The sequence below is a fragment of the Delphinapterus leucas genome, chromosome 9 (genome assembly GCF_059928025.1).
Source record: "Delphinapterus leucas isolate spDelLeu-1000000601 "Yukka" chromosome 9, BTC_Dleu_Yukka2, whole genome shotgun sequence".
Lineage (NCBI taxonomy): Eukaryota > Metazoa > Chordata > Mammalia > Artiodactyla > Monodontidae > Delphinapterus > Delphinapterus leucas.
Genome location: NC_143137.1, coordinates 73,004,142 through 73,025,800, shown reverse-complemented (window position 1 = coordinate 73,025,800; position 21,659 = coordinate 73,004,142). Strand labels below are relative to the sequence as shown.

The window sequence follows — 21,659 nt, the reverse complement described above, 5'->3', positions numbered from 1 at the left end:
AAAGTCTTCTCATTTTTTCTCAACAATTAAAAAGAAGTAATAAAGTTCTTTTCTTTTTCTTTTTCTTATTTAGTGTTTTATTTAGTTTTAATTCTAGTTACTCTGCTCAAATCTCTGGGTATGTATTAGTGTGTGTAGAAATCTCATATTCTTGGTTATTTATGTCACTAAGTCTCTGGAAGGTAAGTAGCTGAGCATGGTATTCTTTGGGAAAATACTCTTAGGTCTAGAAAATAATTTTGAATTTCTAAATGGAAAATATCTTGAGAATTCATGTATTTCTCCCACAATTTGTATTTAGAGTCTTCCTAGGAACTTGGTGTGCTGTTTGTTGGCTCTAAAGTCTGTGTCACTGGAACTGCCCCAAACCCACCTGTAGAGTGATCTAAATTTCTGGGGCAAGAAACTAGAATTACTACTTTTCCATCAAAAATTTTGGGATGATTAAAAACTAATTCAAACATACAACCACACACCAGCCAAGGAAAAAGAAAGTGCAAATGAACTTTGATTTTGTCTCCACCAATTCCATTCAACTCAAAGCTGCAGAGTTTAGCCAGAACGAACCCAGTCACCAACCGATAGAAAAATCATTTGATTCTCTATATTCAAGTTCCTCTGACAAATCCAAGCCATTAATTCCGAATTAGTAGAATTTGCTACTTCCAAACACAAAAGACTCTTTGCTTATGTCCACATGTCTTATGTGGGAAGTCAACAGATTAGTCATTTGGAAGGAAACCTAACCTGAACCTTGTCCTTTCCTCTTCCATTCACTAACTATTCCTGGCTATGCAAATACACGAATGTGCATGGTAGAACATAAATTATGGCTAACAGTTTGACACCATTGTTTTATTAACAAACACAACTCAAAGCAAAATAATTAAATAGGGACACATAGTAAAATAAACATTCCAATGACCTTTTAGACTGAAAAGTTCTGCTCTACAAATAAAGGGGAGAACAATACAATTACAGGATAGTACTTGTACAGAAGTACTGAATATGCGATAAAGCCTTGACCAGCCAGCCAGTCATCTCATCTCTTCCATCACAGAAAAGGTTGAAAAGAACAGGACAGCTGTAGTGTCCTGACTTTGAGACTCACTGGTGAATGGAATGACAGATGTAGAGCAGTGTCCCAAAGTGGGCAGGACCTCACCCCCGACAAACAAAAGAGAATGACAGTCTCGGAGCCCCATTTACTTCAATGAAAAAAAAAATTTAAGCCAGCTGTCTTTTTTATGTATACAAGATACTGGTACAAGGTAGTATTTACAGATTAAGTCTCAGAACACCATTTTACCTGATAATCCAAGCAAAACACCAACAATTAGTTTTTCCCTAACTCATTATTACCTTTTAATTATATGTGTGTGTATATATATATATATATATATACATATGTATATATTATATGCTACAGCTCCATCTATAGCTTTATCACATGTGTCAAATAATAAGGGCAGCTCTAGATGTGTCTTAGGTTTACCCAACAAAAATCTGAAAAATGAAAATTTTAATCTTCAGAATGTTCCACATCTGTTACATGTATCTTCTTATAATCCACCAAAGACCCTTAGGTTTTGTCTTCTTGAAACTCCCTACTGACCCAAAGTAATGATTTGTACAACTCATTAAACACATATTCAATTCTCTACCATATGTTGTGCTGGTGACTTCCTGCACTTTTCCTCTCCTACTCAGTGACTGTAAATATCTTGAAATCAGGCGTCTATTGATTATTTTTTTTGTTTTGGGGGATTTTTTTCCCTACCGTAGGTGCTCCGTAAAAAGGGCTATTTCAGATACCTTATCTCATTGGAGCCTCAGAGCCATCTTGTGGAGTTGGCAGGGCAAGTAATAGCCCTATTTTAGAAATGAAAAACCTGAGGCTCAAGCAGGTTAAGTGATATGTCATCTAACCTAATACAGAGAATCAGTGGGGAAACTGGAAATAGAAACCAGTTTTCCCAATTTATAAGTCAGTATTCATTATACGTATAGCTTCTCCAATGTATGGACAAGTATATCAATTGTAAAAGTACTTTTATTCTCAATTTCTTTACGTTAGCTAGTACTAAGAAATTTCCCAGGGACAGAGACAATAACCATTACTAGTTGTCAAAAAACATGTTTTATAATTTAGGTTGTACATTTCTGAAGCTTAAATTCTGATTAAAATTATTCATACTGCAGTTCTTGGCTTAATAGGATTAACACAACCATCAGCACTTTTGCTTTGCCTCGACAAATAGCTTTAGAAGATAAAGATTTTATTGAAATATAGTAGAGAGACTTGTTCAAAAATGTGAGCTATTTACATAAGAATAAAAGAAAACATTAAATTACATTTAAATAGTTAAAGCACAGTGGTTCTAACCCAAGGAGGTAATGGTATGTATAAAATTTAAAGTTCCCGCTAATTCTTACATAAAGCTGTATGAATTTCACATCTGAAAAACTGCAAAAATTCATCAACATTTATTTGTAAGATGGCTTTAAGGTCCAGGAATTTCACGCAGTTAGAAGTTGACTTTCCATAGAAGAGAGAATGATGCTAATGAGTGAATATTAAGTATAAGGCACTAACACTACAGAGGTAAATATGTAATTATATACATTTCCAAAAGTGGGATAAATCACACATTAAGTTATACCATAATTCAAGCACTTGTAAGAGGCAAGAAGATGTACTTGATAGCCTTTGGATAATTACTTTTAATTAACACGCCTATATTATAAAAAATATGAGAATATTTTAAATTAGGAATGTAAAAATATTCAATACAAGAAAAATATGGATCTTTAAAGCTAGGGGAGGGCAACCATTGGAAAGAGGAGTGGGTTTACTTCTTCTGCTTACCCATAAAGGCCAAGTCTAGACATTCATAATTACACCAATTAATTGGCCATTTTGGCTAAATTATGTAAATTGTCTGCATACACTTCTCAAAGTACATAACTGCCAATGCTATTTTCAGTTTGGTCAAGTCTACACTAGCTAGCAAAATGAAGTGGATAATTAAGACAATTATTCTGCAAATTTAGATCAAACATTAATTAAGGTAAAAGCAGATTAAATTTGCGGGGGAGAGGGGCTTGGATTGGAATATAAATGTTCGTCTCGTGTTCCATAGCATGTCAAAAAGGTCTTCTGTTTCTTGAATTGTTTTTGAAATCTGATTTCAAAATACTTAGTATATATTGTTTCTATAATAATTCTTTAATCAGGTTCTTAAATTCCCAAGACACTTATGTAATACAATAGTATTTTAGATTGTTTATGCCAGCATTGGCTTAAATCTCGTTTCCTAAATTCATAGACAACACTGATAAAATTTATGGACATTCTGAACTCAAAAATAAAGTCAATGGAAAGCTTTTTAAAAATCAACAATAAGAATATATTCTATATAGGCATTATAGGTAGACAAAAGAATGTCCTTTTACCAGAAGTGTGCTGAAGCATTTAAGAGTGAAGTGCAATGATGTTCATAATGTAAATGGGTAGGGACAGAACTATGTGCATGTACATGAATATACAAACAAGAAAACAATTTTATTCTATATCCATATCTACCTATTTAGATACAGTATGTTGACACCTATCTATCTATCTATCTATCTAAAGGGAGAGAGAGGGAGAGAACCTAAGCAATTGTCACAAAATGTTAACAATGTTAACCTAGATGAAAGGAATATGGGTGTTCAGTGAAATGTTTCATTGTACTATTATTTCAACTTTTCTGTAGGTCTGAAATTTTTCAAAATAAAAAGTTTGAGGAAATATACACTTTAAGCTTCACATTAAATAACTAATAAATATTCAGTACCCATCAAACCCCCATGAATATGATACCCCTGAGATCGAAAATTCGGCAGTACCTCATTTCTTAAAACCATACTGTGAAATCTATACTAAAGATTCTTTCCAATAGACCTTAAGTGAGCACTTTAAAATATTCCCAAGGTTTCCCATGCAGGGTATAGTTAAAGAGCATTCCACTTGAGATCTTTGCCTGAAAGGCCCTATAGAATTGCAAAGTATCATTATTAAGCAAATGTTCCTGGGCCCTTGGGTGGTTCACTTAAAACACATTTCACTGTATTGAATATTCAGTGCCAAAAGCACACTGTTCACTGTTAAGATTTGCAATTTAAACCCAGTTGAGAGAAGTAAAAGGTTCTTGTAATTTGCCTATACTGTATTGCACTGATGTAGTGGCTTTCATTGATAATTAAGTTCCAAAAATATGAGTTAGAGTGTGTGAACAATGGAGGAAAGCTAACCTTTCTATTATAGCTTTAGCTCTTGACTTCTTGTATTTAAGATTACAGATGCTCCATTAAATCGATTTTGTGTTTAATCTCCTCTTTAAAAACAGTGAATGCAAGTCCCCAACTTTCTTCCCTTTGAGAGAACCCAAGTATTTGACAATGAAACCTACAAGGCTCAAACCAGATGATTAACACCGCCCACTGGGGATAAGAAAACTTTAGCATGTCTCTTTTTCGGGAGTTTTCCTCAACTAACTCTCACTGGATTGGAATGTCAAAATACATTTCACACTAGATTTTCAAATAAATTTTTTGGCGGAATCAGATTTGAGAGTGCAGGGGGTGCATTTAAAATGATAAGATTAATTATGTTCCCTTTAAATACATAGATATGCTTTTAAAAAACAACAGAGAAATTTTCAACAGTAATGTGGCTTTTTAAAAAAGTTTCTTTCCAATATCTTTTCTGCTTACCTAGTTCTTGTGCCCTCTTTTAACACTTTTAGGTCCCTCAGTAAAATATAAAACAAAAATATGGAGAATATAGGACGGAAAAAAATCAAAAATTTATAAAGAAAAGCAGACAGGAGATTGTCTTTATACCAAAAGGGAATTACTTGATTCCCTTTTGAATTTGTGCTGGAGCGGCAGGACCCATCTCTCTGGTTCAGGCTTTCAGTGTGGGGAAATGACCAACTGAACTATGGCGTTCACATCTATGCAGCCTCACTTTCTCAAGCACCACTGGCGCTAGGATTACACTGCAGCATTTGGTCAGTCTCAAATTTAGAGCTTCTGGCAAGAAAATCCCATTCATACTCGATATACAGCTTACCTTCAGGAGGTAAGGCTGCCTTGGCAGTGAGAACACAACCAGTGCATTTGGGAATCCCTGTGGAAGATCCTCTCCCCACTTCTACGGGAAGAGTGGTGAGGAAGGAATGGTGTAGCAGTGATTCTCAAGTGCGGTACCCGAATCTGCAGCTCAGCATCACGTGGGAACTACTTGGAAATGCAAATTAGCCGTCCCCACCCCAGACCTACTTAAGCAGAAGCTCTGGCGATGGGGCCCAGCAATCTGCGTTAAACTAGCCCTTTGGGTGATTCTGATGTATTATCGCTGACAGAGAAACGAGAATATAAATTTTCCAAAGGAGCTTTTACATCCAGTCGGGTCAAAACCTGGAGGGGGAGACGAGGGGAGCAGGAGGTTCAACCACCGCCCGGGTGGGATGGGTCCCAGGCCCCCTGACCTGTCCGCGACCCCCTCCCGCACCCCTGCGGCCCCAGCGGCGGGGGGTGGGCACCCCGCCCCGGCCTCACCGCCCACCTCTCTCCGCCCCCAGGCCGCGCCGGCCGCCCAGCAGGAGTCAGGTCGACGGCCAGGGCGCGGCTGGCCCCTCCCGCGGCCGCGCGTGCCGGCCGCAACCCCCTTCCGCCCGGCCTGCCCCTTTGTCCGCCCCGAGGGCGGCACCTTCCCGCCCGCGGGGTGTGCGAACCCTCGGGGGGTGGGAGAGGAGGAGGGACCGGGGAGGGAAAGAGGAGGAGCGGGGCGGGTGGCTGAGTGCCGGGGTAGGGAGCCGCCGCCTCACACCCGACTCCCGTCCCGTCCGGCCCGCGGAAAGAGGCTTCTGTGGACGGCCCGGGAGTCCCCGCGAAATGACCGCCGCGGGGCGGGATGGTGCCTCCCCCTTGGCGGGAGCCGACACATCCTTCCAGGCCGGGGAGCCGCGGAGGCCGGCGGCGTCCGAGCCGGGCCGAGCGCGGAGCCGGCGGCGCCGCTCGGCGGGAGAGCGCGGCTAAGCGGAGGGGAGGGCCGGAGGGTGGGGCGGGGCGGGGCTGGGCCGGGCCGCGGCGGAGCCCTGCGCCCGCGCCTCCGCCTCCCGCTCCGGCTGCCACCGCAGCCCGGACCGCGCGGGCGGGCGGGGACGCGTGTGCCCCCCGGCGGGCGGCCTGCGCCCGGGGCCAGAAGGTGCGAGGCGGCGCGGGCCTGCGCGCTAGGCCGGCACTGGCTGGCGCGCGGGTCCCGGGGCGGGCGGCAAACGCGGTGGGGGCGAGGGCGAGGGGAGAAAAAAAGGGGGAGTGCAGATTCTGTGACTGCTGGGTGCCGGTCTGTCAGAGATCCCGGCTCCAGGCTCCGGAAGACTGCCGGGAAGCCCGACGACCCCTCGTTTGCAAGGTCTTCCTGACCGCCTCCCAGACAACCGTCGCTCATTTCTTCCCCACTGCGACGGGTGGGGAAAGTTGTCCACTACTCACCTTTTATCCTAGAGTCCCCAAGGACGGGATACTAAGCTGACTTCTTGGGGAGCTTCAGCTGCGGAAAAACGCTGGGCGGTTGCCACCTTTGCAGGCGGATGTGAGGGGGAGCGTCTCCTCCTAATCCCCCTACCCCACCCCTCGGCTACAGTCTTGGGTTTTTCCTTGCCTGTCTCCCGAACTCTTAGATGGCCACAGCACAGAGAAGGGACATGAAACCAAAAGTACCCTCTGGAGGGCAAAACACCCCGGGGATACGTGCAAGCCGAGAGCGGGAGCACCTCTGCGGTTGCCCGGACAATTAATCGCGGGAACGCAGGGATCTTCGCGGCTTCCTGTGGCTACGGCGGCCTCCGCGAGTCTTGCCCCTGCGCAAAGCGTGGTGGCTGGCGACGCATTACGTGATATCCGCGAGGTTCTCCCCTCCAGCTGAGTTATGAACTTGCACAGATCAGGCCTTTTTAAAGTCAACAATTAAAGTTGACTTTAATTTCCTCCCGCAGATTTCTAAACCTACAATTTTCCTACTTATTTCTGACCGTTCTGGAATTTCTGTTCTTAAATCTTAGGTACCTAAGGGGAAGGAAATTCGAATCACCGAAGCTTACGAGAAAGAACAGTTTTGGTCAATACTCAGCTGGTCAATCAACAGCAAATCGCCTAATAAAACAAGTTGTGCATATCCGTCTAAGGTTTATTTTGAAAGTTTACGTATATCAATTGGCCTATTTTCAGTTCAATCTGCTAAAATCTGTTGAAACACTGAAATTGAGCAAAACACTCTTTTTAATGCCATAATACCAGTCAGTCAATAAAATCGATAGTGCGGGTGTCTTTTAGCAACAACAAACAATGCTTCTTTTGCTTTGACTTTGGCTTTTATTAGTTTGCTACAAGAGTTCCAATCGGTAAGTATGCCAGAATTGCAGAAATCAGTTTTGTCTGCCTTTTGTTCTCTGAAGCTTCTTCTTGAACCAGAACAGAAAAAGTTTTGAAGTGGATTCCTTAGTTCTTCCAACATTTTTATACAGAAAATTTCAAATAAACTGACCTTGGACAGTACTAGTCAAATCGTTTCAATTTGCAGCAACTGTTTTTTCCAGCTTCACGGTGGTGAGGCTGAGGTGAGGCGGGGGTTATGCCTCTGTTAGGATAGGTGTCATCTTGAAAAAAACTACTTGAAGTACCACCTACAGAAAAATGAGAACGTTCTGCCGTTAATAGCTGCCCTTTTGATGGTAATGGCCATTCCATTTCAGGGCTGTAAATGTAGAGTGTAGACTCCAAAGTAGTGGGCTTTGGTCCTTCCAATGTTTGCTCTCTTCAGTGTTGATCAAAGAGCTATGTGTTTGCCTTATGAGGCCCCTTTGGAAAATGTTTTTAGAGCAATTACAGACATGACAATAATTAGTTCAGCTTATTTATCTCACCTTAAGAAACTGCAAAAAATTTGAGAAAGAAACCTTTAAATAAAGACAACGGGGAAGGAAAAAAGACTATATTGCCTATTGCGGGTTAAGTGCAGACATTTCAAGAAGAAAAAGTTGGAACCTCACTCTCCCACTCTCTAAACCCTGCAGTCCTGGTCTTGTTTTGAATTAAAATGGGGCAGCAGCCCTCCTTGGTGGCCAGCAGGGTCCTTGTTATTTAAGAGAGAGAATCTTCACAGCGACGTTGGGGGAGGGGTGGTGCTAAGTGGTAGGGAGAGACCGAGCTGCAAAATGCAATTCCGTGAGTCGGTTACGTTCCGGTGAGGCGACTGTGGAAAATTGCGTTCTCAGTATCTGAGCAAACTATTACTTTTCCAGAATCCATAAGCAAGAATCAAGATTTTATTTCCTCTTGAAAAGTAACCTCTGCTGAGTACAGAAGTCGTTACTTGTCAAGCCTTCAATGAAAACGTGCCCCCTCCTTTAGTCGAGATGGGCGTTTCTGTCTGGATTTGGAAGGGGGACCGCGCGGGTAAGGTAGACGCCCTTGAACTCAAGTGTTTAGCGCATCATGTCACGAATTTCCTAGAATTGCTGTAGATATTTTATTTCCAACACCTTCTAGAGTGGGGGCGGTATCTGCTAAGTGGATGCCCCTCTCTGTAGGCTTGTATCCATCCTTCCCGCTAACCCTGCAGCCCTGAGCTCCTGGAAATGAGCCTGAGGTGGCTAGCGCCTGTCTGAAGAGGGAGGAGGACTGCATAGACGTGATGCCGTAAGCAGCAGTAACCCAATTTGTAGGCTGCGTTGACGAAATTAATCATTGAGGTTCCTTCCGTTTCCATCTAGAACTCTCCAGTCACAAGCCAAACCGTCTCTGTCTTCTCAGAAGGAGGACACTGGGCATGTGAGGCTGTTCGGGCCAAGACCACTGGGAAGTCCTGCAAAAATTCACTGAAAACAGGCATGAAAGATGCTCACACATGACCTGGGCGATGCGTAGGGAGGAGCGGGGTATGGGGGTGTGGCGGCGCTAACCCTAATCCACTAGGGTCTGCGGGGGCGGGACTCACCCCGACGGCTGTGCGGGACCAAGCTACTCCAGGGTTCACAAGACACCCTTTGCAGTGACCAATGCAGACGTCCAGTTCGATTACCACGGAAGCTCTGCAGGCCGATTCAACTTGACCCAAACGTATGACCCATCTCTTTCACAAGGGAAAGAGGGACCCGTGACTCCCTTCACTTTGGCGGCACTGGAACGCGTAGAGCTGTGAGCAACAGCTTGTGTGTGTGTGTGTGTGTGTGTGTGTAGCTGTTGGCGCACATATTCGATTTCCAAACATCTTTGAATCTGTTTTCTCCTTTGTGACTTACAAACCCAGTAAATTCCAAAGAGCTTGATGGTGTTATCAGACACCTAAATGCACGGTCAGCTTTCCTCCAAAATTGGGTTTTCTGTTTACTCTTTAAAAATCTTTTAGAAATGTGTGAACTCACCATATGAATCCCCCTATAGGAATCACTCAGTCAAGAGAAATGAGTTATGTATATAAAATGACTGAGGTAGATTTTTAAATAAAAAGTTAAAGTGAGGCACACAAAAAATATTCCAATATACTGTACAACCTCATTCAGAAAAGCAGATATCTTTCTCGTCCCCACAAGCATTCTCTGCCCTAGTGTCCTCAGAGTGACTTCTGATATCCCCACTTCTTCTTCTTCAAAAAAAAAAAAAGTTAGAGAAAGCCTGTACCCAAGTTTTGGGTGGGATTCAATACACTAAGCAAAATATGCTCAACAGATGATAGTAGAGATGAAGCCAGAAAACAACTCCAGCTATTTAAACTGCCAAATGAGACATAAAGCTGCATTGTAAAAATCATCTGGAAAACAGGTTTTCCCATTGAAGTCGCTATGTGTTAATTACTGTGAGCTGGAAGACTGGAGATCGAACGCCTGGAAGCCGACTTTCACCCCGCATACGTAAACGGAAAAAGTGCTGAACCGCAGCCAGAGGGCTCCTGCTCGGACTCATTGCCATGCATGCCTGGACATTAATATGTGTTCATGGAGGGCTCGTACAGTACGAGGTGTTATTTCCTTATAAAGAAACACCAGGTCTCGCTTTCCATTCTTCTTACAAAATTATTCGCATTATTTATGCTACATTGAGCGATCTAATTTCTTCGTGATAGTCAGCTAATTGCTCTGGCAGGTAATTAGAAGCGGTTTACAACGCAAAGGGCTTTTGCATTGCCCCTCAGATTATTAAGTTGCGCTGTAAATTATACCATATTTGCTGGGGAAAAATTCTTTTGAGCAAGTTCTCTTCCTGCGATCCGAGATGAAATCGGCTCCCCACCCCAGCTCCCCCTCATAGCCACCCCCACTGCCACCACACCCCCTGCTTTTCCTGGACTCAGAGTCGAATGATTCTAAAGCACGCGATTTTGTTCGTGTTCACTGGGCCGAAATAACGTGGCCATTATGGCCTGAAATGGGCCAGGTTTGAAGCGAGCTTCCTGCGCGCCTGCAATATCCAGCAGGCATGTGGGAAAAGAACGGCTTAAATGGGGACATCTGTTCAGTGCTGCTCATCTTACTCTTACAGCCAGGTCAGGTTAAGAGAATAACCTGTTCGCCACCTTTTTTTTTTTTTTTTTTGTTAATAAGACTATTAGAAAAAAAAGCGAGCACACACACAAACAACACTAATTGAGCTGCCGTAGAAGCAAAGAATCAGACACACAAAGGTAGCAGCTGAGTTACAAGAGGAACTGTAAAAAATAACCATTGGGCTATTTCAGTGAAAATCTACAGGGCTGCGAGGAAAAAAAAGAAAGAAAAGAAAATTGAATCTGTGAGTTCAGAAATGCTCTCTACAAAAATGGTTTTACATTAAGAGATTTTAAGAACTCAACAAAGACTGGTTTATTTTCAGGTTTTCATTTTCATAAAATTGATCTGAAGGTAAACGTCAATGGAAAAAAATTTTCTTATGCTTTCAAGCACTCTGAGGCCCCAACTTTTTGTTATTGGTGTTTTTTGGTCTGTGTTATCTCTGAGACAAACCCCAAGTGGGGGCATCCTAGTTTGTCCCCTGATTTTAGAAAAGCGAAATGTATCCCCTTTCACAAATATCGCCCATTTGTAAACCTTGTACAATGATGTGAACGCATGTGCAGTTAAACCTAGAGACCCGGTGCAGCTCCTAGATGATTTGTAATTAAACACAATTCCCAGAGTAACATTTATCTTCCCGAAACTGCGATTGCAATTGTCACCCGTCTGGTGGAGACGACGGGGTAATCTGGGAGCATTACCTCCTCTAGTAACAGAACAGAATGAAAAGAAATCAATATTGTTGAGGATAAGAATTTAGTAGTTTTTAAGTCTGCGTGTTAGCTGTGAGAAAGTGATATATAATACCAAAAGAGAAAACAGCCGAAACAAATCCACTCTAGGAAAAAATCAGGGACAAACTTGTCTGAATGTCTAAGCCTCTCTCTTTCTCTCTCCTGCCTTGCACAACAAGAATACACACACACACACACACACACACACACACACACACATACCACCCCCAAATGAGCAAACTCTCTTTTCCCTACATGTGTTTCCTTCATTTACGTGTTGAAAGAGAAATATGAAGTGCTGTAGAATTAATTATCAATTTCATCTGTGGGCTGTCAGGGAGATGAATACGACATATACCATAGAATACACGTCTGCCTGTAGACCTAGCACATGATCATATCAACATACTATGAGGATATGAACATTATGCATGCATACAACAAATAAGGAATTATGATTTTTCTTCCTTTACTATAGGAAGAAATACCTATTTGGCTAAATATCTTCGTATTTTTCCTATCTATGAATTTACCAATACATTCATATGATTGATATACTGGAAAACTCTCCCTTGTCTTTCTGAATATAGGCAATTTGAATGCCCTAGCTAAGGGAATCAAAGGATGTAATACCCTAAGTTAGATGAGTCTCTTTCAATTAAAATGTCCCTAACTTTTGAATGTTTCGAAGCGTCAGAGAAAAAGAATAAATATGAAGCAGTGTGATGGTGGGAGGGATCGAGTCAATTAAGAAATAATGTGCTTTCTCAAGCAGTCCTATTTATTTAAAAAGAGTCACCAAGGCAAGGCTTTGCATCCAGCCGGAGATCCTATGCAAGTAGATCAAGAGTCACTACTGCTTCGCTGTGGTCAACAAATGCATCCAATTAAGCAGTACCAGGAAAGTAAGGACTCGGCTGTAAACGTGGCCGGATAGTTTGAAACCGAATAGCCTCACTAATAGGGGCTATTGTTCAGTATGGAAGTTCCCATTTTCCAATCAGGAAAATACAGCCCTCTCTGGGCTCTGGCTGACTGATCCCTTCCCACCTACAGCTCAACAATCTGCCACCAGCGAGGGGCTTTTATTACCTCCCTTCCCAGGAAATGTTAGGCAACTTCCTAGTAAAGCTGCCCGAAAGCAGGAATGGACAGCAAAAGGGCACTCCTCAGGAATCCACAGGTCCATGCCTGGCCAGATTTTCTTTTCAGCAGGAAAGAAACTTTGACTAGAGGGCTCCGGGCGAGGAGACACCCCCAACCTGGCCCAGACCGCTCCTCCCCGCAGCCGCCGGCGGCGCTCGGCTCTCTCCCCACCCTACTTCAGGCTTTATTTAATAGCCAACGAGTCCGCGCACGGGGTCCCCGCACAGTGGCCAGGGATTGGGGACTGTCTCCCTATTTGGGGAGAGGCACCCACCAGGGCACCTGGGTCTTCAGCGGGCACTGGCCGGTCAGCTTCCACAGCTTGCGCGTCCCTGCCAACGCTCAGGAAAGCCAGATGCGAAGAGCCCGGTTTACACGTACCCAGCAGAGACAGGCGCCTATATAGTTCATGTGTACTTTTTTTTTTTTCCTATTAGGCTTTTTCAGCGCTGTGTATTTACCAGACCACACTTAATACGTTCAAAACCTTGTTTGGTGTAGATGTGTGGCCGGACACTTGAAAGCCTGGATAACTTTGATGTTTTCGACTATAAATCCCCACTTGTACTTAATGGTTACAAATGGTTTTATTTACTTGTCGTCCTATCTACACATTTTAATCTATTTAACCAAACAGCAGAGGCATATTTCATTCCCCACTCCCCGAAAAGGAAAAGCAGGGATCGAGGCCTCTAATTTTTTTTGGACCTTCCATTTCTTTGGTTGTGAAAGCGTAAGAGCTCCAGATTGCAGCATTGATTAGTCTTCAAACCCGGCTGCAAAAAGGCTCCCCTTCTCCACTCCATCTAAGGAGATGTTGATGTATATTGTAGCTGCAAGGTGTTAGATATACTTGAGCAAGTTGTTCCCAGGATGTAAATTAGGTCCCAAAAGCTGTTGTCCAAATCGAAGAAACAGAGAAATTAATCTGGGAGACTATCCATCATCACCGGTAATAAAGAGAGCGACATGGATGAGACAGATGATATGATTAAGGGGCTGTGGTCGTTTTAATTAACTTTTTGCTGTCCTGTAATGATCAAACTGGTCACCAGACCCGGTCAATAAGCATGTTAATATCAAACAAATAAAACCAGGGATGATTAAAAACCTCCTGGTTTATTAAATTTGAAATTCAAATGAAATTTATGCTGCAGATGCATACAGAATGCTAATAGATTTTAGCTTTATTGAAAGTGGATCTCACAGGTTTGTAAGAAACAGCAGAATATCCATCTACCCCTCTCCCTGCCAGCACTTAAACTTCATATGGGGTGGGGAAACTTTTAATTAATGTTAGAAAGGCTGCACTTCCTGTCTTTCTTCCCCTTCCAAACCTCCATATTATTATGGTATAATACTCAAGAGCAGTGATCAATATCACCAAAGGTAAGCTGAACTGGATGTGCCATGAAATGCTTTGCTGGACAGGCTCTATCTACAATGGATTACAGATGTTCCCTCCTGTGGGCGATTCAAAAATAATAGAGTCACTTCTGCAAAGCGGAGAAAGAGCTGCTATTAAGACCAGTTTCACTGAAACCAGAAGCAAGATTATTGTTGTTTTAATTTTTGGTCAATTATATAATTCTCTTTGTCTTTCCTTTTAAATTCTGCTGTCTTATGCCTTATGACAAACACTAACCACTTCTTTTGGGGTAGGGGGTAGGATGAGAAAAAACCTTTGACACTACTACTATAAAATAAACACCTAACTTAAAAATGGGAAAAAATGGAATACACATATACATGAAAACATAAATATATTATTCCATAATGAAGAAAGATGCACGTGCAAACCTTTGTGAAAATCTGCTGCAAGCCAACCTTACGCAAACTGAGAAATCCAGTGTGTTCATTAAATCCATACCAACACTGTGATCCATTGTTATAGGCAGAATTACATACGATTCTAAAGTGAATTTATATAAATGAAATCTTAGAGGTAGACACTCAAAATTGTAATCACACGATGCTGAGTTTTTCTAATTCCTAGGATTTTTAAGGAAACAGTGGTTAATGCCTCTGTTTACTCTCAGAATCAGTATTTAACTTTTCAATAGTCCTGCCTCACTTCCTACCAGAGATAGGAGGATAAAAAGATAAAATAAATAACTATTCATAGAAGACAGTCTTCCCTCAAACCTTTTTTTCTCCACCTTTGAGGATGATGGTATTGGTTAGAATTAAACCCCAAATTTGAACAACTGTATATTAGGTTCTTAAAATGAATATCATTATAGAAGGAGACCAAAGCAATGAAGTTAATTCTCTTTTATTTGTTAAACAGAGTTCCCTCCTTTCCCCCACCCCTTCCTCCTTCTGGGCTGGCCTGTCACGCCTTCTCAACACGCTAAAATCATTCAGAGTGGCTTGCAGGGAGAAACACGACATTTATGGTAAGCGTCAGCCTTCAGAGAAAGAAAGCAGTTCATTAATTTACTTCACACTTACTTCAAAGTATAAGAGTGTACCTTACCCCCTTAATCAATAGATATATATGATATACAGTCAATATCCCAACACAGTTAAAAAGGGGTCAGAAACACACACTCTCATACCACGAACATCAGCCTCAACTCTGCTCCATGAAACAAATGCTACAACCTGACTTTGGAGTTCAGTAAACCCCAGGAGGATTTTTTTTTTTTTTGACATCTCCAGAAGCTGTGACGTACTTGAGGAAGGTTCAAAAACAATAATAAAATTAACACGTTTCCCCAGTCAAAACAAAACACTTCTCTCAGCTAGTATCATTTTAATCAACTCCGACTTAAAATTAGATTTCTGGGAGCATTTGCAACTGCTTAAAAATGTGAATTACTTTTTTTAAACATATGAATATTCAATAGGGCTCCAAGGGCTGTGGACTTTTTGTTACACTGGTATGGTGCTTTCTGCAGTTTATGATGTTCCCTTGTGGTGGCAGTGAAATTGTAATTACATTTCTGAAGGCAACTAATAACACAAATGGCAAGCAAGTTCTAAAACCCACCAAATTTGAACTGTCTATTGACATGCATACACACTCATAGATATCTGGCCCAAACGCCATTAGACACAGACGCCTCCATACATGTGGTCCACGATTTGTCAACAGCTTGTTTCTATTCTCAGATAAATAAAACTCAAAGATTTCAATCAAAATCCTGATTTTTTTTCTCAGAAAGAGGCGGCGGGATTTCCTGCGAAAACTCCTAAATACCATAAAACGCTCAATTTCTCACCCCCAGAAAAAACAATACTCTCCCACCCCCTTCTCTATCTAATCCTTTTGTATTGAAATTTACTCATCGCCACGGGACAAACACACACTCTCCCCTAGAGTGAGACTTGCACTTCCAAAGCCGAATCCCACCTCAGAAGAAAAAAAAAAAGCTACCGCAGCAAAGTAACAACTCTTTGACGCAGGCGCACACAAGCCCTAACTCTCTTAAAAAAATACCCCTCAGCCTCCCTAAATTTCTACCCTTCGGCTGTAGAGCCAGGAAAGGAGAGGAAGGTATTAATACGATTTTCTTTTAAAATGTAGTGATAGTATCCATGAAATTAAGGGAGGAAAAAATCACTCAAGATTTGAGCTACAGGAAACCAGAGGAAGTTGGCGACAGTGATAGCGTTTGTGAATATTTATTTATTCAGCCTCATTCAACTTCGCAGTTTCACTCTTCAAATCACCATGTCTCTCTTTTACGTATGTGCACTTTACTGCACTGTTCCTATTCTCCACCCCCAGTTCTGTGGCACAGACACACACAAGCACACACGATTCCCCCCTTCTCTCTCACACATTCACACGGCCTTCGTCTCTCCCACATCAAGCGGACACACACTCATCCACCCTCCCCCTCTTTTCACACAAACACCCATATTCACACTCCTTCCTCTCCCCCAACACCAAACACACTGAGACACCACCTCCCCCGTCCACGCACACTTTACTGCACTGTCCCTCTTCTCTCCCGAGGTTTGTCACTCACAGTTACACTACACTCACACCCTTCCCCTCAACACTTTACTGGTCCGTCCCTCTTACCCCCCTTTGTCACACATGCAGCTAAACTGTCACTCACAACCCCCTCTCCCTCTCTGCACTGTCCCTCCCCTCCCCCCGTCACTGTTACACTGCTATACTCTTGCTCCCAACCTCCCCCCATCCCATCCCTCAGTCTGCACTGTCTTCTTCTCAGCTTGGTCACACTTGTACACAGTTACACTGTTATACACACACACAACCGCTTTGCAACACACACACAGTCACCCGCGCCGCTCCCGCTCCAAACACCACCCCCCCACACACCCCCCCGAGGCGGCCGGCGGCGGCGCCGATGACCTCACGGCGCGCGCGCGGCGCGGCCCGGCGAGGCCGCAGATTGGCTGGCCGCGCCTCCGCGGCACTTCAAAGCCGGAGAGGGAGCTACAATTGTGGTGGAATGGGCGGAACTGATCATTGTATTGCACACCTCTAAAAAAAACACTGCCTCTGATTTATCAATATAAAAAAGATCCTCTGAGAGGAGGAGGGCACTTTTGTGTGATGGCAACTTCACTTCTAGGGGTGAGTCTCAGGATTTTCTCTTGCTGGTTTAATTAGTTTCCTTTTATTGCCGATCGGAGGGGGTTAAAGTCGCCCCGGCCAGGCCACGGGCTATCAGTCTCTATTGAGAGCTTTTTTTTCCCCCTTTAAATACAAGTGAGTTTGGAGAAAAGAAAGGGGGGCAGAGGGGGGCAGAGTCACTTTTTTCAGAGCAGGAAAAGGTTCGAAGGGCATTTAGACAAGCCACCTCGCAGCGCCCGGCCTCTCCCCGCCCGGGAGACGTGCGCCCAGCCCATTTTACGTGCGACGATTTCGAGGGTAAAGAGAGCAAGTTTTTCCTCCTGGGCAAACTGCAGATTTTCCCTCTTCCCCTTAGAAAATTCCGCAGCCCGCCTTGTCTTGCAGGTACGTTGAACCCGTCTCTCTTTCTCTTTTTTACTATTGTAGACTTTTTTTTTTTTTTTAAAGAATATCAGGAAGAGCGAGCCAGCCCTATAGTTTGACGTCTTTTGGCCTGGGAGAAACAACCCAGGATGGGTTTCTGGGGACCGGAACAGGATTTTCAAAGCTCTTCTGTGGATTACAGGGGTAGCGCTCTTAAAAGCAATCCAATGGTTTTTCCCCAGGCTTCTCCGCAAAGGAATCTTCCTTCCTCCCCAATCTGGACTTTTTGCTTGCTTGTTTGTTTCGAAGTGCCTGGGGCCTTGTGTGCGTTTTAGCTGAGAATACTTGTCAAACTCTTCTTTAGCATGGCGCTTTGCTCCCGAATCAGACGCCGGCAGCCAAACTTGTCCCCTCCCATAGAGTAGAAAGCAGCCGGGCGCCGGGGCTGTTGGGGGAGCCAGGTGAGTTGGTGGCGCCGCGCCGCAGCGAGAAATGGGGTGCAGTGGGGCGTTTTGGAGGCTACCGGAGGACTAATGCACATTTCCTTCCTCCCTCCCCCACTGGCCCTTTGCCCACCTCCCCTCCCCCACCCCTTCTCCTCTCCTCCTTCTCTCAGGAAGAACCGAGGTTGGGATCGACTCCTTTGGCCATGCTTGCTGCTACCTGTAATAAGATCGGCAGCCCCAGCCCGTCTCCCTCCTCCCTCTCGGACAGCTCATCTTCCTTCGGCAAAGGCTTCCACCCCTGGAAACGTTCCTCGTCCTCCTCCTCCGGCAGCTGCAACGTAGTGGGCTCCAGTCTCTCGAGCTTCGGCGTGTCGGGCCCCTCCAGGAACGGCGGCTCGTCCTCGGCCGCGGCGGCTGCCGCGGCGGCTGCGGCTGCGGCTGCGGCCCTGGTGACCGACTCGTTCAGCTGCGGCGGCTCGCCGGGCTCTAGCGCCTTCTCCCTAACCTCCAGCAGTGCTGCCGCCGCTGCCGCGGCAGCCGCCGCCGCCGCCTCGAGCTCTCCCTTCGCAAACGACTACTCGGTGTTCCAGGCCCCTGGCGTATCGGGGGGCGGCGGCGGCGGGGGCGGCGGCGGCGGCGGCGGCTCCTCCGCGCACTCGCAGGACGGCTCCCACCAGCCAGTGTTCATCTCCAAGGTGCACACCTCTGTGGACGGGCTGCAGGGCATCTACCCGCGCGTGGGCATGGCGCACCCATACGAGTCGTGGTTCAAGCCCTCGCACCCCGGCCTGGGCGCCGCCGGCGACGTGGGCTCGGCCGGCGCCTCCAGCTGGTGGGACGTGGGCGCGGGCTGGATCGACGTGCAGAACCCGAACGGCGCGGCGGCGCTGCCCGGCTCGCTGCACCCCGCCGCCGGGGGGCTCCAAACCTCGCTGCACTCGCCGCTCGGAGGCTACAACTCGGATTACTCAGGCCTGAGCCACTCAGCCTTCAGCAGCGGCGCCTCTTCACACCTGCTCAGCCCCGCCGGGCAGCACCTCATGGACGGCTTCAAGCCGGTGCTGCCCGGCTCCTACCCGGACTCGGCCCCATCGCCGCTGGCCGGAGCTGCGGGCTCCATGCTGAGCGCAGGGCCGTCTGCGCCGCTGGGGGGCTCCCCGCGCTCTTCCGCCCGCCGCTACTCCGGCCGCGCCACCTGCGACTGCCCCAACTGCCAGGAGGCGGAGCGGCTGGGTCCGGCCGGGGCGAGCCTGCGGCGCAAGGGCCTGCACAGCTGCCACATCCCGGGCTGCGGCAAGGTGTACGGCAAGACGTCGCACCTCAAGGCGCACCTGCGCTGGCACACGGGCGAGCGGCCCTTCGTGTGCAACTGGCTCTTCTGCGGCAAGCGCTTCACGCGCTCCGACGAGCTGCAGCGGCACCTGCGGACCCACACCGGCGAGAAGCGCTTCGCCTGCCCTGTCTGCAACAAGCGCTTCATGCGCAGCGACCACCTCAGCAAGCACGTGAAGACGCACAGCGGCGGCGGCGGCGGCGGCGGCTCGGCGGGGTCAGGCAGCGGCGGCAAGAAGGGCAGCGACACCGACAGCGAGCACAGCGCCGCGGGCAGCCCGCCCTGCCACTCCCCGGAGCTGCTGCAGCCCCCCGAGCCTGGGCACCGCAACGGCCTGGAGTGACGCGCACCCCGCCCCTGCCCCTCTCGCCTTCCCCCTCCCACCTTGGTCCGCTTGGGCCCTGTGGGTCCTGGCCTCAGTTCCAGCCTCTCTACAGTGCACCCTGCTCACTCTCTCTGTCTCTTTCTGTCCGTGTCCCTCTCTCTTTTAACTCCCTCAGTGACAACTTTGTAAAGGGAATGTGGACATGTAAGTAACACGCGTTGCTCTCCTGGGCCCTGGCTGTCTCTCTCCACCGGGTGACACTGTCGGAGCCCAGTACAGCCCAAGCCAGCGCCTTGCGGGGCCTTTAATTCTGGTCCTCTCCTCCTCGTCCTCCCTCCGTCATCCCCAGCTTTGACGGGCACATCTTCTAGAGGAAAGCGGCCACTGGAGGTAGAGCTGGACCGATCCAGTGCCTGGGAGACCGGGGGCCTCCGCACGTGCGGTTAACAACTAGGCTGAGCAAGGTTGAGCAGCGCCGTGGGGAGGGCGAGGCAGTAGGCCCACCCATGGCCTCCCCCCGCCCCCCCCCCCGGGCTAGCGACTTGGTACCAGAACCTCAGTCTTGGGCGTCTAGGCTGCGGAGCGCCCTGCCCTGCCGCTGCGCGCCGCTGCCTGTCCTGCGCAGAGCCGTCGGGAGCCCATCTGGCGGCACCGAGACCAGAGTTTCCTAGTTTAGCTCTCCGACGTCAGCTCTGCCTCTTTTTCTTTGTTCCCTGGGGTGGAACCGAAGCAAGTTTCAGCTAAGGGCAGTCTTGGTGAATCGATGCAGCAGCCTTCTTTTATCTTTATAACTTTTTTTTAATGAAAAAAAAAAACTAAAGAAAATAAAAAAACAGCATCCTTCCATTTGGTTTCCCTTCTAGATAGCTTTTCCTCTAGCAGTGAGCAAGTCTTTCTCTCGAAACTTTGCTAATATTGATCCCAAAGTTATTTTGATCGCATTAACTTAACTTATGGGTTGGGGCTGGGGGTGGGGGTGAGGGTAGGTGTCTTTTTCTTATGCAAAAATACCCTTTCCGGTGAGACCAGATTAACTATCTCCGTGTTTGTCCTTTTCTACCTCGTTTTCACCACTCCCGAGCATAATCTCCTTTTTTTTTTTTTTTTTTTGCTAGTCTAGCCGTCAATTTGTATAGTACCCATTTCTGTAAATTTTTGCAATTCGTTGAAGATTCTTAGGGTTAAACTTTTTTTGTGTGTGTGATTCAAACTTATAAAGAAGTGAAGAAGCTGTCGTTTATTTCAGACGAGGCTGTAGTTTAAATGCCAAAAGGGAAAATAGAAAAAAAATTGTAAGATATATCTGAACCTAATGGTTTGTACAACTGGAGAATCGTTCTAGATTAGGTATCAATTAACTATAACTCCACCAATGTATGGGTGCGAGGTGCAGTTGTCCAGGAGACGATTTTGTATAGTATTTTTCTTGTACATTACTTCCAGTAAATATTTGAAAATATATTGAAGTAAACTTGATTTTTTTTTTTTTGTCACAAGAAAATATTAAGAGTTATTCTTGCAGTTCTGATGAGCTGCAGGTTTATTGAACTCACTTCTGGAGGTGCAGAGCCACAAACGCACTTTCCGGGCCTAGTTTTGCTCGAGTATGAATTTAGATAGGTATCAAACTGTAACTAAGACAATATTTGATAAATGTGGGATGACACTTAATTTAATGGAGCATGTACTTATTTGCATTTGCTGGCAGTTCAGGCATAGTTAAAGTGAGAGTTCACCTATATTTCATAATAACTGGGTCTGCCAAAACCCATGTGTTAAATAAATTGTCCAAGTGAATCTCAACTAATTTTGGCCTTTGTGTATTTCCTAAAGGTAATATTGTTAACTGTTAATAAACACTCCTGACACTACATTTAAATGTTTGCAGATTCTGCAAACTAATTGCTCATTGTAATGTTGAAATAATTTGGATATTTCACATTGAAATGAAAAGCCTTTCTCTGGAACATTTTAGACTTGCATTTTAAATGCATGAAATGTAATTGATTTATTTGTAATATTTTAAATGGTATTAATAAACTCAGATAAAAGACTAGGTCAGTTAATTTGTATTTTTTTTCCTTTTTAAACTATGGACATTTGCATTTATCTTCAGTTAAATGTCTAATTTAAACAAAATATAATCCTGTTTGTGG

The 21,659-nt window shown here is 45.4% G+C and overlaps 1 protein-coding gene across 1 annotated transcript; it reads left to right on the top strand.

Moving 5' to 3' along the window:
- Window positions 1-16,836: 16,836 nt before the first annotated feature.
- SP8 (Sp8 transcription factor) lies at window positions 16,837-19,521 on the top strand. Its single transcript, XM_022590111.2, has 2 exons — window positions 16,837-17,036; window positions 18,016-19,521. Exons 1-2 carry the CDS (start codon window positions 17,016-17,018, stop codon window positions 19,519-19,521), a joined length of 1,527 nt encoding a protein of 508 aa, XP_022445819.1. The 5' UTR covers window positions 16,837-17,015.
- The last annotated feature ends 2,138 nt before the right edge of the window (window positions 19,522-21,659 follow it).

What these genes read in the sequence shown, in the direction of transcription:
- SP8 (XM_022590111.2), top strand. Translation starts at nt 17,016, where the DNA reads ATGGCAACTTCACTTCTAGGG. An exon ending in TGGCAACTTCACTTCTAGGG is followed by an intron (nt 17,037 to 18,015) that starts GTGAGTCTCAGG and finishes TCCTTCTCTCAG; the next exon opens with GAAGAACCGAGGTTGGGATC.